The sequence below is a fragment of the Carassius gibelio genome, chromosome B7, assembly GCF_023724105.1.
Source record: "Carassius gibelio isolate Cgi1373 ecotype wild population from Czech Republic chromosome B7, carGib1.2-hapl.c, whole genome shotgun sequence".
Lineage (NCBI taxonomy): Eukaryota > Metazoa > Chordata > Actinopteri > Cypriniformes > Cyprinidae > Carassius > Carassius gibelio.
Genome location: NC_068402.1, coordinates 22,736,945 through 22,753,246, shown reverse-complemented (window position 1 = coordinate 22,753,246; position 16,302 = coordinate 22,736,945). Strand labels below are relative to the sequence as shown.

Genomic DNA, 16,302 nt, shown 5'->3' with positions numbered 1-16,302 from the left:
TGTAAGTTGAGCATATCAGACCTGGTAAAGTCCTTGGTTAAGTGGGTGGGGTTTGTGTGATTTTTTATTTATTTATGTAGATATGATGTCTATATCGTTAAGAAGAGTACACTGATATGCATGTTATACTTATCATATTTTGATTTTACAGTTGCCGGATCTCCCCTTGACCTACTCTGATCTGACTGTAAGTGGTGACGATGAAGGGATTTTTGGGGTGGAGTCAGGCTTCCTGTATGCCCTTAAACCTCTGGACAGAGAGAAGCAGCCGTCTTACTCCTTGCAGGTGCACAATCATAAAGGAATTTCATTTATGTAAAAAAAAAGAAAATGTCATTTGAAATTTTCTTCTATATTTAGCATTTTTCTCAGGCTCCTATGTTTATGTTCAGTTATTTCACTGACAAGAACTTATTCATATTATATTTATATAACCTATTTAACCTATTTATTGCCATTATTGTAAAATTACTTATCCTACACATACAGTAGGAGCCTGATAAAACTGCTCATTTTAGAAGAAAACGGCATTTAGAGTCTTTTGTATCTGAACTCTTCAAATGTTCCTTTGTCTTAGACCCATATTTAATGCAAGTTTCTTTAATGTATGACTTGTTTTACATTTGCTCAAATTCAGCATTGACTGCTATAGCACATGGCTTCTTGAGTGCAGCCCAAAATAACAGATGTTGATGAAATTGCAGGCCAATGAAAACGTGAGGTGAAAAGGTTTGAGCTCTAATAAGACATGCTGCTCGAGTGATTTGACCTGAGTGTTTTTTCCCAGGTGTCCTTCACAAAGTCCATGCACACTCAGAGCTTTACTGTCGAGGTGTGCGTCATCGATAAGAACGACAACGTGCCGGTGTTCTTGGAAGAGAGCATGAGAGGCAGCGTGCAGCTGGGGCTTCTCAAAGGTGGGTGGGAGAAGAGCACAGCAGGCCTGCGCCAGAGAACGTCCTTTGCTTGATGCTCATCCTAATTGCCTTGACTTTTCCTTACATTCTACAGGCGTGCGATGCTAAGCGAGATAAATGCCCTTGAAGCACTAACACGAAAATGTTCTCCAGGTTTTCTCAGAAACTCTAACAGAGATTGGAGTAAATAACAAGACCAAAATGAAAAATGTCTTTGCTCAATAATGCTCAGAGATTTCTCATCTTGTATTTTAAGAACATCACAATAAAGAGACCCATGACCGCAGAGGCTTCATGCTAAGGAAGAAAACTAATAACCTTAAGAATCAAATGTTGATAATGAATCAGTGCAGTGAAGTAATTCTCTATGGCAATGATTTGAATATAGAATATCAATAATGACCTGTGTTGAATGTCAGCCTAGTTGCGAGATTGTAAGCTGTTTTGCAATCACCTGATTGCAATCAAACATTAAGAATGGGGCAATTTGAAAAAAAGTAGAATGTATTCTGGTTCAACAAAATTCAACTCATGGCAGTAATTACAGAATTATTTTCTGTGATAATCAACGTCTTTACTTTGACATGTTGCGCAGTATAACCAGTCCCATTCCTCCCTCTTCTCGCTGTCGTTTCCTGTCTCCTTTCACACTGTATATATTAATACATTTATATAATTGTACCAACAAAAAAAAGCTATTTTTGAAATTCAGTTCTGTTAATATGCAACTAACCCCCATTAGCTCATTAAAATCTAAATGCGTCAGTTCAGTCGGTTCATGTAGATTGCGATAAATAATTATGGTGTGTTTTTGTGTGTGTGTGTGTCATTGTCACAGGAATCCCGTTCATGCAGGTGGAAGCACTGGACCGAGATGACAGAAACACGGCCCATGCGGACCTGCGTTTCAGTCTTCTGGACCAGATACCACGCATCCCTGCCAGCCACATGTTCTCCATCAATTCCATCACAGGAGAAGTGTCCCTTACGGAGGATGGTAATAAACTACTGCTGCTTGTGTGTGACTAAGATTAGGATGAATGCATCAGTCAGTGTCTCCTAAACAACATGCCATTGCATCAGTCAATCAAATCCTGAAAAGGCATAGAAATATGCCTACTTTTCTTGTGAATTCTGTATAGTTCCCTCATGCTATTTTAGTGTCTTGGTGTAAATTGAAAGACGGTATCCCTTCTTGTCTCCCTTCCTCATCCTTCACTCCTCTCAGCCCAGTCCCACCATGAACTCAGTTAATAACTCTCTCTCTTTCACTCAGCCAGTCCAATACGCTCTGCTCATTGCATTGTTAAATCAGCTGTTAACAACATTGCCCTTTGGTTTTTTAAACATGGCAGCTAAATTAAAATGATTTTGAATCAGTGCCAAACCTCACAGAGCCAGAAAAGAAAGCTGGTTCATTTGAATGAGTCACCAAGAGCCTGAGCATTTAGGTCAGCTCAGAGGATTCTGGTTCAAATATAACCAGAGCAGCCTGGCCAACTGGCATTAGCTCAGAGAGACAGATAAAAACACAGACTTAATATGCTCAGAGAGTGTTTGTACACTGTGTTTTCATGAGGCAGTGCAGACAAAAGATGGTCTTTGCTTCTGTCTTTGAGTTGATCACAGGGAGATATACATTGTGCTAAACACTCCTGAGAAATAAACTGCAATGGTGATAAACAAAACCTGTAGCTGTATTGTGTTTAGTTACACTCAAAGAACTGTGCATTTAATATAAAGTGGGTCCATATGTCACCCTCTCTGTGAAAACACAGCTAAAAAATTTTTTTTTTAGATTTACTGTTTTCTACCTAAAACCATCCTTCATAAGGTAAAGAATATTGTGTGAAAATGTAACCTTTATATCTTTTATATTGACCCATTAAGGCCATGTCAATGATTGAAATTGCTGTGAAATTAATTGGTTGAAATCAAGCTTTGAGTTGTGTTATCTCATAAATTAGATTTTGAGATTTTAGCCTGGATTTCACAGAGAGGGATACATATTAAATAGAAAATTCAAGTTTAAAATTCTTATAATATTTCATAATATTGCTGTTTTTGCTGTATTTCTGATCAAATAAATGCTTCAAATAGACTTCATAATCAGTAATGTGTATGTAACCAGTATGTACTACATATTTTCCCGTTTGATCTTTGTGCTTCAGCTGTTTTATTTCTTAATTTGTCCATTTGTCCAGGTGCCTCAACTCTAGATCCAGAAATGTGTGGCCGCTACAAGCTGTCTGTGATGGTACAGGACATGGCCGGCAAGTCCAACGCTTTCTTCTCCACTGGAACTGTGTTAGTGGAGGTGACCGGGAACGCATGGGCCTCCCCTGATCCTGTGAGACTGCAGGAGAATCTGCCTGGACCATATCCCATCCAAATCTCACAGGTATGTCAAAAGCAGACTCTAGGAGCACTGATGGCATGAGATGGATACTCTGCATGTGTGTATGTACAGTATATGTGAGTCTGTTTTATATTGCATTCATCCTCTTCAAAAGCGAGTGTGGCAGCATCCCACAACTGCACATGGCTTTCATCATGACATGACTTTTTGCTTGATGTTCAAAATTTATATTAGTCACGACTCACTGCCATCCTAATATACAGTCCCTGTCTATGAAACACTTGATAGTGGATGTGGGGCATCTACTTTCTACCTCTTAGCCCTTATGTTTAAATGTATTTTTACATCAAAGGTGAAATCTGTTGTAGAAATTGTTGTAGTGGTAATACTTTGGTATAGGAACCTGTTCTCACTATTAACTAGTTGCTTATTAGCCTCCCTATTAATAACATACTAGCTGTTTACTAGTACTTATAAAGCACATATTCTACATCCCTAATCCTACCCAATAACTAAACTTAACAACTACCTTACTATCTATTAATAAGCAGCAAATTATTTTTTTAGGTAATAAATCATGGTTACTGGTTTGTTAATAGAGTGAACTGGAATGCTGAAATACTTGAGTAGAGCCAGTGATATTTGAGTGAAATTGCACAGTATGCAGCGGAAAGTGTATATGATATGTGTTTGCAGAATAATCTTTTACAGTCACAAATTATTCGTGGGTTTGTGGCCAAAGATCCTCCTCTCTCCTTCGTGGGTGCCTCCTACACACACCAACGTCTTTCCACCCACTGAAATTCCTGGATCACGCACACACATAAAAAGTTCCTTTCCGAACCAGAGCTATATGTACTCAAGCAGGGTGGAAGATTTCTATGTTGCTTTTTAAACCTAAAACATAAAATTCCAACTTAAAAACATTAGGACTGTCAATAGAAATTATCATGATTGCAAGTTATTCCTGTGAATGACATTAGCAAAAGAATGTACTGTATGTGCTTTGTGAGTTTATTTAGTTAGTTAGTTGTAGTAATAACAGTATTTAGCCACCTGAATAAATTTTCTGAGAATTTTCTATTAAATAATTTTAGTGATGTGAACTGGTTTTAATAAATGCAACTGAATCTTAATTGAATCTTAAAATAGAATATAAAATATAGAAAGAATATAATGGAACATCAGATTGATATCTCATTGCATTATATTTAAATAAATTTACGCCAAAGAAATGTTAGTATAGAAGAGTCAGATGAGTAAAATAATATGTGTGCTGTGTGGGTGCTGGGTCTGACTTGATTCCTTTCTTTCTTTTTTTTTCTTTTTTAAATGGGAAAAGCCTTTTCCCACCCACTCGTGTGTGCTGTGATGTGCATGTGTGTGGCTGGAGTTTCACTGGTTATGAAACAGATTAGTTGTCATAAAGGACTCAGAGTCCCTCATAGCAGCACTGCAGGACAGCATCGACTGTGCTCTCCTCATTTCATCCTACTCCATTTTTCTATTTTTAAAATAGCATAGAGATGAACCTAAAAAAGTTGATCTCAATCCTCCTAACTTCATGTGTTCCTACAAAACACAGATAAAGAGCTTTTGTTTGATCCGAATGCTGAGTGGATGGCTTGAGCTAGGGATGTCAGCTTTATTTGCTTGCTCTCACTCAAATCCACCAAATCCAGGGGAGACACTATTCAGGAGAGCATCTGAACTGAGCAGCTACCCATTCTTCATCCCCATTTCATCCATATTGTGTTTAGCTGATGCCACAGTAGTGCAATCACATTTTTCTATCCTTTGGCATTCAAATTGACCCTACAAGAAAAATGACTGCTCAAGAGTCACAATTTGCTGTTTGTGACTGAGTGTGTACGAGAGACAGATAGGCTGACAGCAGAAGCATTTTGAATTGCCACGTTTAAATCAGGTCTGTGGAGGATGTTCATCTTCAGGCTTGAAAAAAAAATGGCATTGTTCCAGTAAAACTGTGATCCGTGTTACTCTGTAGTTTATTTTGCAAGATGCTGGTGTGCTTGAAAAATATCTTGCTTAAACACTCTTCAGGGTGCTGGGATTTCACTTTGCTTCATTTTAATGAAGTTCAGGAGAAGCCTGATCATTCTGTCCTTTACACAAGCATGTTATCGCCAGAGTCACCACTACAAAGTCAGGTGGATTATCATCGACTAGCTTATTAACTGGACCCAAAAAAATTTATCTCACAGTGATACTATTGAAGCATGTTTCTTCTTTGAGATAAGATAAGATAAGATAAGATAAGATAAGATAAGATAAGATAAGATAAGATAAGATAAGATAAGATAAGATGAGAAGAGATAAAAATTAAATTAAATAGAAAAATAAAAAGTAGGTAGTTGTGACTTCATATATCACAATTCTGAGTTTATATCTCACAATCTCCAATTCTAATATAAACTCAAAATTGTGAGATAAAAACGTTTTATTTATTTTAAAACACATTGCAAGTTGTAAACAGAATTGCAATGAAAAAATACATTTGAGCTTATATCTTGCAATTTGACTTTTTATTGTACTTATTTTTACAAATGTTGACTTTATTTTTTATTTTCTGTTTTCTTTTTCTGTCTGTATATATATATATAAGCACAATATATGGCTGCATCATGGATGAGCTTTAGAAATAAAGGGGTAGCACTTTATTTTACAGTCCTGTTCCCCATGTACATACTATGTAATTATTATAGTAATTACAATAATTATGTAATAACTAGGTACTAACCCTGAACCTACCACTAAACGTAATCCTACCCCATGTAGTTACCTTGTATTACCAGAACTTTTTGTTTAGATAAATACACTGTAAGTACAATATAAGTACATGTTAGTACACGTACTGTGAAATAAAGTGCAACCAATAAAGGTACAACAGCTGTCACTGGGGCGGTACCCTTTCAAAAGGTTGAGGTCCCTATTATGTTCTAATATATCCAACTTCAGTACTAATATGCACCTTTAAGGTATACCAAAATGGAACCTTTAGGTACAAATATGTACCTTCTGAAAAGGCACCGCCCCAGTGACAGCTGTTGTACCTTTATTACTGAGTGTTCTTTTTTTTTTTTTTACACTTTGACTCCTATGTCTCAGTTATGGAGCCTTTCCAAATCAGTAACACTTGAGTACAGATGAGTAGCAGGAGGCTACAGCTATTTTCTTAGACACAATAGCTACTGAGAAGATGTGATCAATCTAATTGTTAGCCAGATTGAGTGTCTGGGACACCTGGGTGATTATAGAATGATATTAGACGGATGTGATTAAATGATTTCATTCTTCTTCTTTTTTCTTGTGATCGTAGGAAAACAAAAGAGAACGAAAATAATAATGGCCTCCTAGGGCACCTCAATGTGCATGGATGGACTCCTTATCACAAAAATATATTTTCAACATCCAACTGTTAACACTCTCTCTTGCAGCACTGCACATCAAAGGCATGAACTGACTCATCCTAACAGGATCCAATCACTTCTGTCAAAAACAGGCCTTGGAAACTAAATAGATGACATCACCTTAGCTGGTGCTCGCCATTTTTAGAACAGCGGGACGACACACATTCATCTCCTCAAAGCTCTGCTCTTGACGGTTCATAACAGTGTGGGCAGGTCATCTTTAGAGAGGCCCGCTGATGTATACAAAGAGCTTGAGTTTGGAGAGCCATCTCCATAACAAACGGTTGGAGGGCGAGGTACTGAGGAGATACACATGTCTCCTCTCTACAGGGTCCTCTCCTTCTTCGGTGCGTTTCCACACCCTTTCCAGTACTGTTTTCATCATTTGTCGCAGCGCAGTGGAAAATCCCTCCATCGTGAGGGCAGCTGGTTTGTTTTGGTGCCGGACTCGCTGCACTTATCAGGAGTGCCTAAACATGCAGGGTTTTCCTCAAACGTTGTATCTCATCATTGTTTAAAACTGATGTCCAAGCCATTTAGATGGTGCCCTCTCATTGTATAAGGAAAGCTATCTTTATTTTACCATCAGCCTTTGGGTATACATTTACATTTAGTCATTTAAATAAATATATAAATGTCTGCATTTAGCAAACACTTTTTTCCAAAGCAACTTACAGTGCATTCAGGCTAACAGTTTTTGCCTAAAATGTGTTCCCTGGGATTCGAACCCACAACCTTGCACTGCTAACGCACTGCTCTATCACTTAAGACACAGAAACACTATTTAGCAGATGCTTTTATCCAGAGTGACTTACAAATGAATACAATGGAAACAATCAAAACCCACAAAAGAGCAATGAAACGCAAGCGCTATAACAAGACTCAGTTAGCTTAATGCAGTACACGTAGCAAGGTTTTTCTTTTTATCATATCATAAATAAAAAGATAGAGCAAGCTAGTATTAGAGGCCTTTTTGCTTTTGTTAATTGTAGAATAAATAAGAAAAACAAATAGACAGAATTAAAAAAAGATTAGGAATATACATAGTATATACTGTATATAACAAGTAAACGTTCATTCAAGTTAACTACAGTGGTCTTGATTGGTTTTGTGTGTGTGTGTGTGTGTGTGTGTGTGTGTGTGTGTGGGTTTGCAGGTGAAGTGGAGTGGCAGTCCAGTTGAGTATAGTCTTGAGGGAGAGTTTCCAGAAATGCTCTTCACTATCAACAGAGAAGGAATAATTTACCTAAATGCTCCTCTGGACAGAGAAACGCAGGACCAGGTAAAAGATATAATCTTCTATCATACTTTAATAGTACTAAATATGCTAAACACTGTCTAAATTTTATGAAAATAGAAAATCTAATGTGCAAAAGGTAAGCTTTTATGTAATTTTGTTATTATGTTTTTTAAATATTAAAATGATAAGTGAACAGTGCTCCAACCCCGTTTAAAAAAATAATAAAATTATGTAAATTTTTATCTGTCCTGCACTCAAGCATGCTTTTGATAGCACATCAAATTCTGTGTCATGCTTGAGAATTAAACAAACTAGTAAATAAATACTGTGCCTAAATATACCATCCTAAATGCCAGTTGTTTGTTGTTAATAACCCAGTGTCGTTACATGACTTCTCTCCTCCATCTATGTAACTGCCACATTCACACCGCAGAAGAATACAGTTGCCAGTGCTGTGTTTGTGTAACTAATATGATTGCATTCACACAAATTTCAGTTATTTATGATAGTGGCATCTCCATTCTAAAACCAGTTTACAGGACTCATAACCAGTTGTCTGTGAGAGAGCCCCTCCGTGGCATTGTTGTGACTTTTCATGAATGGTTTTGGTAATGTTCAGAGATGCAGCTATATGAGCTTTGTGTCATCTGAAGGTTTAAAGCTAGTCACCATCCTTTACCAGAGCTACTCCAAACAGTTTATTTGGTCTGCTCTTGACTCAAATTACTGAGGTATAACCCTTCTGTTGATTAATTAACATGGAATGCCTCATTTGTAAAGATTTCACAGTATTGGATGTCGCCATCTTTGATTTACTTCAGCCACTGTCACTAGGTGATAGTCACACAATAATACAAGCTTGACTTCATTTGCACATTCATGCAGACAGGATTCCAGCCTCTATCTTGAACTTCAAGACTCACACTTCTAGTAAATGCAGCTATCAATCCGAAACATTGACAAGTGTGAACGTAGCTTAAATCTTTTATAATGTTCCACTGTAAATATGTCTTCTGACTGGAGGTTCCCCGCTATCAGATTTCACATCTTCAGATTTATGACTAAGCCTTTGGATGTACCCAACAGGTGTTTTAGACACGGAAAAACAAACATATTTTCCATACATTCTTATTTTGTTTTTAACAATTGTTATATTCAATGAAGTACAATTGGGATTTCAGAGAGCATGGTTTCTTTTCATCATGTACTCCTGTCCACAGATGACTAGAGTACATCAGCAGATGACATACTGATTTCTTTGCGAATCAGAATTCACAAGAATCCCTTTTCCCTTTTAGTTTCATATTGACATAGTGGTAGAGAGGCCAGATGGGCGAGAGATTGCTAAGCCCGTGGAGCTGCGAGTGATGGTGGGGGACGCCAATGACAATAGGCCCACGTTCCCACAAATGCAGTACCACACTGTGGTCAAGGAGCTTGCGACTAAAGGTTAAACACACAAACACACACACTATATAAATGCTGTTTAAATACTAAAGCAAAGCAGGTTTAGCGAGTGGCATGATGTTCCGTTCACAGGAACAGAGATTCTCACAGTCCAAGCAGCTGACAACGACGATCCGAAAACCGATAATGTGCGGATATTTTATCGGCTGGTGAGCCAGATGCCTGAGACTCCCCGGAATTTGTTCCGTGTGGACCGGGACTCGGGAGTGATCACAGTGCAGGCGGACAGCATGGAGGGCACCGCTCCACAGTACACACTCACCATCACGGCAGAGGACGCTAAAGGTCATCACATCCCCAACACCGCTCAATGCTAAATTAGTCTAGTAGAATGACACCACGCAAATAACCGGTGTCATTGTGTGCCATTTTCTCTGATTGGTTTGTGTGATTACATATGACTTTTTTCATATTTCCCCAATGTGATGCTCAAACTTCATTTCATATAACACTTTGAGGTAGTTATTGTAGTTGTGCAGCAGGATGGAGCTGATATAATTGATCTTTGTAATTTTATAGACCCAACTAATGGCTCTCAAAATGTCACTTCTTTCCACACACAAAGTGTGACTAGTGTGTCAGCTGATATAAATAACATGCCATGTAGAATCTGATACGCTGTCACACTGTAACATGAGATCTTGCGAGACTTTTAATGTCACTTGATATTAATGGCAGTCAACAGAACTAGCAATATTGTTATTAATAGATAATCAATATTTTCTCTGACTTGTTTCTCAGGACTGAACAGCTCCTGCACAGTCATAGTGAAAGTTCTGGATGAAAACAACAACCCACCAATCTTCTCCCATCATGAGGTATGGACTGTGACTTATGGGTATTGTTGTATCTCTGTTATATAGTATTTTCAGTTTTGTGGTTAAGATCAATTCCCTTTAGACACTTTTGATGTTTTTGCTGTCACCTCAGCGTTCCTCTCTTTATTTCTCTTTATCTGTTAGTGTGTGTGTTTGTACAAGACCTGTGTTCTAGAAAATGTGATTTACAGAGACAGATGAGATAAAGAGCTTTCAGGGGGGATCCATGCTTTAATCTCAGGCTTGTGGATTTGTAATAATTTAACTGGGAGTTTTTATTTTTTTAGTTTTGAGCACTACAAATGGACAATGTTCACAGCTATAATAGGATGACACCAGTTAAGTTTATCCGGATGAATCCTGCATTTTACCAGTAAGGATCTCAGATCTTTGATAGCTTGCCTACAAGCCAATTTGATCCACTTTTATTACGTGTGTCTAGTACTGTTGAAAACCAGAGTAAATCATGAAATAATTTTTATTCTTGAGTGAATGTGTGATGGTGTAGGTAAAGCCTTTATGTTTATACATTTATAAATCGATTAATTTAATAGTAAACCTTCAAATTTAGCATTAAACCATAATTTTTTGCAAACCTCAAAATTATTATTATTATTATTATTTTATTGTTCTTTTCTAATGTGGTTAAAAAAAACTCACTTGTAGAGTTTAAAGAAAAGTTTTTTTTAGACAAAATAGTGCAGAATTTTAAGGTCACCTGTTATGCAAAATCCACTTTTACATAGAGTTTGGAAATAAATTTGCTTTGGCAGTGTGTGAACAGAACCGCCTTACAATAATAAAAATTCACCCATTTCTCATTTTTTAATCCCCTTTAAACCAAGCCAGCCTCACTAGGCCTGCTGTTTTGATTCTTGTAAAGTGTGATGTCACACTGTATAGGGCGGGGCCACAGGGGTTGATTGATAGATCTGCATTGCTATGGTTACTGCCCATTGACCGATTTTTATGCAGATTGCATTAATAAGGTAATAAAACACAGAAATTCCATAAAAAATTTACTTATTATGTATATTTTGTACAGGCAAGCATATAAACCCAGAATATAAACACAGTATGCAAAGTTTAACATTATAGGAGACCTATTTTTCTCCTTTTCACAAGATGTAAAATAAGTCTCTTAAAATAAGTGTGTATGTGAAGTTGAAACTCAAAATACCTTACAGATAATTTTTTATAGCTTGTTAAAATTTCCACTTTTACGGTATGAGCTAAAATGTGCCATTTTCATGTCTTTTCCTTTAAATGCAAATAAGCTGGTGCTCCGGGGAAGAAGGCGGAGCTTTAAGAGCTCAAGTTCCTGCAATACAGGTGTTAGCATTTGCGAATAAACACTCCACTATTAGCACAAGCCTGTTATCTTTACAAAAAACGCACTCAGTTTAAAAGTCAGTCATCTGATTGAACTGTGCATAACAAACGCACTTTTTGGAATTACACAGACGGGAGCATAGCGTGAAAAAAAAATAACTCATGGTGCCATTGAATGCTATTACAAACTTTATAAGCACCACTCGAGATTATATGAGCTCGACTAATGGAAACAAATGGAAAATTGATAGGCTTGTGCTGCAGTTCTATGGATGTTTTGCCCGCCAGGTCTTCGAACTAGTCATGTGGCTGATAGCTATCAATTGATCTGCCCTGATGACAAGTCAGCATGGTGTGAGTTCTGTAACATTGCATTGTTTCATCTCACTTTCAGTGCATTTGACATCCAATATATATGGCTAAACACCGGTACTCGTGCTCTGAGTCATGTTGCTTCTACCGGCTATTGCTGTAGATATGCAACACAGAGAGATGTATACACAACACCCTCTTCTGGAGACAGGGCGGGAATATGCAGCTCATTTGCATTTAAAATGATGCACTTCAAAACAGCTCTTTTTTTAGACACACCCCAAAAATGACATTTTCCAGCTGGTGTAATGATCTGTTTGGTATTCTGGGCAAAAACTTCACCGACACATTCTGGGGACACCAAAGACCAATATTACATCTTGTGGAAAGGGGCATTATAGTTGCCATTTAATAACAGTTATAGAAAAGTTATAAGTATAAATTATAGATTTTTTTTATTATTATCAACCAGAACAAAAAAAAAAATGTCACTTATACTAGCCACTATGTTTTGTCCAGAATGTTAATATCAGTACTCAATTGCATTGAGTAAACAAATGAAATATAAATGTTTGCAGAACTGATTCATCCTATTTTTGGGGAAAAAAATTATCCTGAGGTCATGTTCTAAATATGACCACTTACTAATTTGTAGCATCTATTTATGGTACATGAGCGCATATGCAGAACAGACTTAAGTGCCTTTCTTATGTCATCACTTTCGTTCACTGATGCAGTCGAGTTGAATAATAAACAGTGAGATGCTCACTGACTACAGTAACAGGAAGAGATGAGCAAATGGAGAGATGAAGAACAAACGCAGGATGGAGGCAGGCAGTGGTCCCTGATTTCTGGAAAACACCCTGTGTGTTTACGCCTACGTGTTGTGAATAATACAGGAGATGTACGTGGGTGCAGACAGAGTGCTGGTGTGAAGATGGAGGGGTAAAAAAGCAGCGCTGGCATGAATTCAGCAGGTATATTTAGATCCGCTTTGAAAGAAGAGGAAGACGTGCCCTGTTCTGCATTCTGGAAACATCCATAAAGCGCTCCTCACTGACTTTGTGCCTTTCATTTTCATTATGTATCCCCTAATTAAGTTGACAATGAATTTGAGGCACTATGAGGGAGCCAAAACTTCTTAGAGAAATGATGTTTTGATGAATGGTGCTGAACTTACATTAATGACCATCACTGTTTGCAGACACACAAACACACATTTTCTACTCTCCTGTGAGACACTTTCCTTATTTTAGTTTTCTTTTTTTATATTTGACTTTCTCTTAAAGGAATATTATTTTTAGAGGGTCATGTCTGTATGTCAGAAGTATATCTGGGAAGTGCTGGAGGTGTGTTGACGGTCCTTGGTTGGGCAGACCAGTGAAAGAGTAGCTAGCATCAGAATCCAGCTCTTCTAAGATTATAATTCTCAGTGTCAGCAACACTATAGTAAGTGGCTAAGGTTGTCTGGTTGGGTGTGGTTAGCTCCTGCTGGTAGATGTTGCAAGTACACCTCTGAATTAGGAAAGCATCTTTCTCCGCTGATATTCAGGGAAAAAGTGGGACTGAGCAAAGGAGGCCCAGAGCTATTGGGGCCCACAACATTTTGTATTATTATTACAGTTGAAAATAGCAGTGCCTCTTAATATTTCTTTCAGGATTTTTTTTTTTTTTTTTTTTTTTTTGTTGTTGTTTTGTTTTTTGTTATTATTATTGTAACTTTATAAATTTATTTTCTGTTACTTTTAAAGTTTTGATCAATGTAAATGAATTGTTTTACCCAAAATTGAAAATTCTATCATCAGTTACTCCAAATTTGTTCCAAATCTGAATGAATTTCTTTCATTTGTTGTGCAAAAAAACAAAAAACAAAGATATTTGTTAGAATGTTGGAACAACTTGAGGGTGAGTAAATGGTGACAGATTTATTTATTTATTTTTATTTCTAAACAAATGTATTAATTTCTTTAAAAAAAAGAAAGAAAGAAAAAGAAAAGAACAAGAACATTTTACTGACCCCTACATTTTTAACAGTATTGTTTATTGCTAATATATCACTACATTACATGTTCTGGTTCCCTAAACTGGAAAACATTCTTAAGTTAATGCAGACGTTTGTTCATTGTGTTTTGCGTTAGAAACCTAAATATAATTTACAGGATCTGACCATAAACATTTGTTTTCTAATCACACACTTTTTAATGATTTCTTTATCCTCCATTTTTATCATAATTACACAGTATCTTAGAAATCTTGGTAACACTTTATATTAGGGAACACATATTCACTATTATCTAAGAGTTTTCCCTCAAAAATGTGTTTCTTATTAATAGTTAGTAAGGAAGTTGTTAAGTTTAGGTTTGGGGTAGAATTAGGAATGTAGAATATGGTCATGCAGAATAAGTGCTTCATAAGTACTAATAAACAACAATGATATTAGCATGTCATTATTAATAATAGACATGCTAATAAGCAACTAATGAAAACTGGCCACTAAAATAAAGTGTTACCTAAACAACCACTGCTAGTAATATGGATGTTAACAAGCGAGTTAATAGCAATAATTGGTTCTTAAAATAAAAAGTTGATTAATTTCTGTCTCTCTAGTACGGACCCTTCCACCTGGCCGAGGACTCCTCAGTGGGCACCACAGTCACTGTAGTGTCAGCATGGGATGCGGATGAGTGGGGTGGAGACAGCTGGCAGGTGGACTACAGACTTGAATCTGGGAATGAGGAGGAGGCTTTCAGTCTAGTGACTGACAGACGGACCAATGAAGCTGCCCTCATCCTTGATAAGGTGTCGTCTCTGCCTGCAATACTGCCAGTCATACACACAAACATCAAACCAAGCTGCACTTGTTTTAAAGCACACGCATACATTCAGTGAAGGGGTTAGGAAAAGCTGAGCATTTAAAAAAAGAACTCACAGTGGTCTGTTCTTTTTCACCCAATTAGGAAAAAAAAATCTTGAATTATCACCCTGACATAATGTAATTGTTCTTTGTTTATACAACTTTTAATCTGTGATCTGGAATTTATGTCCTGTTGGAAACTTCTAAACAAATCCAAGTGAGCCACAAGCAGTTTTGTGAAGTGCTTACAGAATGGGACTGAGACTGCAGAAACTCATCGTCAAATCGTCAAAATGTATGATTGTTCATGCTCATGAGTTACTATAATTATCTCTGTGTTTACCTTCATTAAACAGTTTCATTAATACTAGCTGGTATTTTTATAAGTTATGTGCATGATGAGGTTTAAGTGTTAAGTTGTTCACCACTCAGCCCTCAAGAGTTTAAACACTACTTTACAAACTAAGTATTTCACATAAAGAGTTTATATATTGGTGTGAACTAAAAATGTCGTAAAAAATGGCTCATGTTTATAAATTACCAGATAATGTCTAGTATCATTTGTTTTCAAGTGCCACTTGGTTTGATCAAACACAGTTACATTTAAACATATTAAGAGGGCTTTAGGTTTTGAAACACTTTCTAAGGTCATTGCATGAAAACAAACAGTTAAGTCATTATTTAGCAGCCCATTCATCCAGGGCTCAAGACCTGATCCACACTGTGACCCACATTCCCTTCAGGTGATGCAGTTGTTCCACTGATTAGTGTCACTGGTTCCCTTGATCATGGATTCTGTCCACCCCATATGTAATATGCAACAAGTTTGATCCATTCCTGACATCTTTTATTCACGTTTCGTCAGATTGTAAGCTGGGAGCTGATGACATTTCAACAGAGTGTTTATAAATCCTTATATTTGCATGTGTTAAGCAACTGAGCCATTTGTTTTACTCTTGTTCATCTGTGTTCTCGTTCACTCTGCCCAACTCTCTCTGTTGTTGTTCTGTGGCCCAGTAATTAAGTAGATGTATTGTATTCTTAATTAGCAAGTGCTAATTACAGTATGTCATGTTTGCAGCATGGGCAATCGATGTTGGAGACCACATATATTTTGTTCCTCAGTGGAAGAACTGTTTTTGGGTAAACAACAGTAATAAATTGAATTTGCTGCTGCCTTGAAGCCTGTTAGAGCACTGTTTTTACAGTTGTCAGGAGCTAGTATGCATAGTTTGTGGTGTTTTCTTTTTTGTTTTGTTTTTTAATCCAGGGATTGGTATAGGGTATAGGGCTTTCTGTAACATTATTAGAAATGCATTGTTGTAAAAGAAAAAAAAAAGAGCTTCTTAAACTGAAAAAAAAAAAAAAAAAAAAAGAAGTATCAACAATTATGGCCTCATTTTCCTGATGTCATAAAGTTGAACCTGCAAGGTTGTCTGGTTGTGGAGAAGTGGCCAGTGAAGTCTTAACAGGTCATCAGACACTAATACCAGGTTTCTGGGCACCATTTGATTTGAAGACCCTAGTTGTACAGGACACTGTTTGTTGTGGTTAAATGAGATAACATCTGGA

At 37.0% G+C, this 16,302-nt stretch overlaps 1 protein-coding gene across 1 annotated transcript in view; it reads left to right on the top strand.

Moving 5' to 3' along the window:
- LOC127961705 (cadherin-17-like) overlaps nucleotides 1-16,302 on the top strand; it is a 29,482-nt gene that overhangs the window by 3,068 nt on the left and 10,112 nt on the right. Inside the window, exons 3-11 of the mRNA XM_052560936.1 lie at nucleotides 152-286; nucleotides 788-917; nucleotides 1,756-1,914; nucleotides 3,122-3,318; nucleotides 7,864-7,989; nucleotides 9,246-9,396; nucleotides 9,487-9,699; nucleotides 10,156-10,232; nucleotides 14,484-14,675. Coding sequence (XP_052416896.1) covers nucleotides 152-286; nucleotides 788-917; nucleotides 1,756-1,914; nucleotides 3,122-3,318; nucleotides 7,864-7,989; nucleotides 9,246-9,396; nucleotides 9,487-9,699; nucleotides 10,156-10,232; nucleotides 14,484-14,675 — 1,380 coding nt within the window. The remainder of the gene's footprint in view (nucleotides 1-151; nucleotides 287-787; nucleotides 918-1,755; nucleotides 1,915-3,121; nucleotides 3,319-7,863; nucleotides 7,990-9,245; nucleotides 9,397-9,486; nucleotides 9,700-10,155; nucleotides 10,233-14,483; nucleotides 14,676-16,302) is intronic.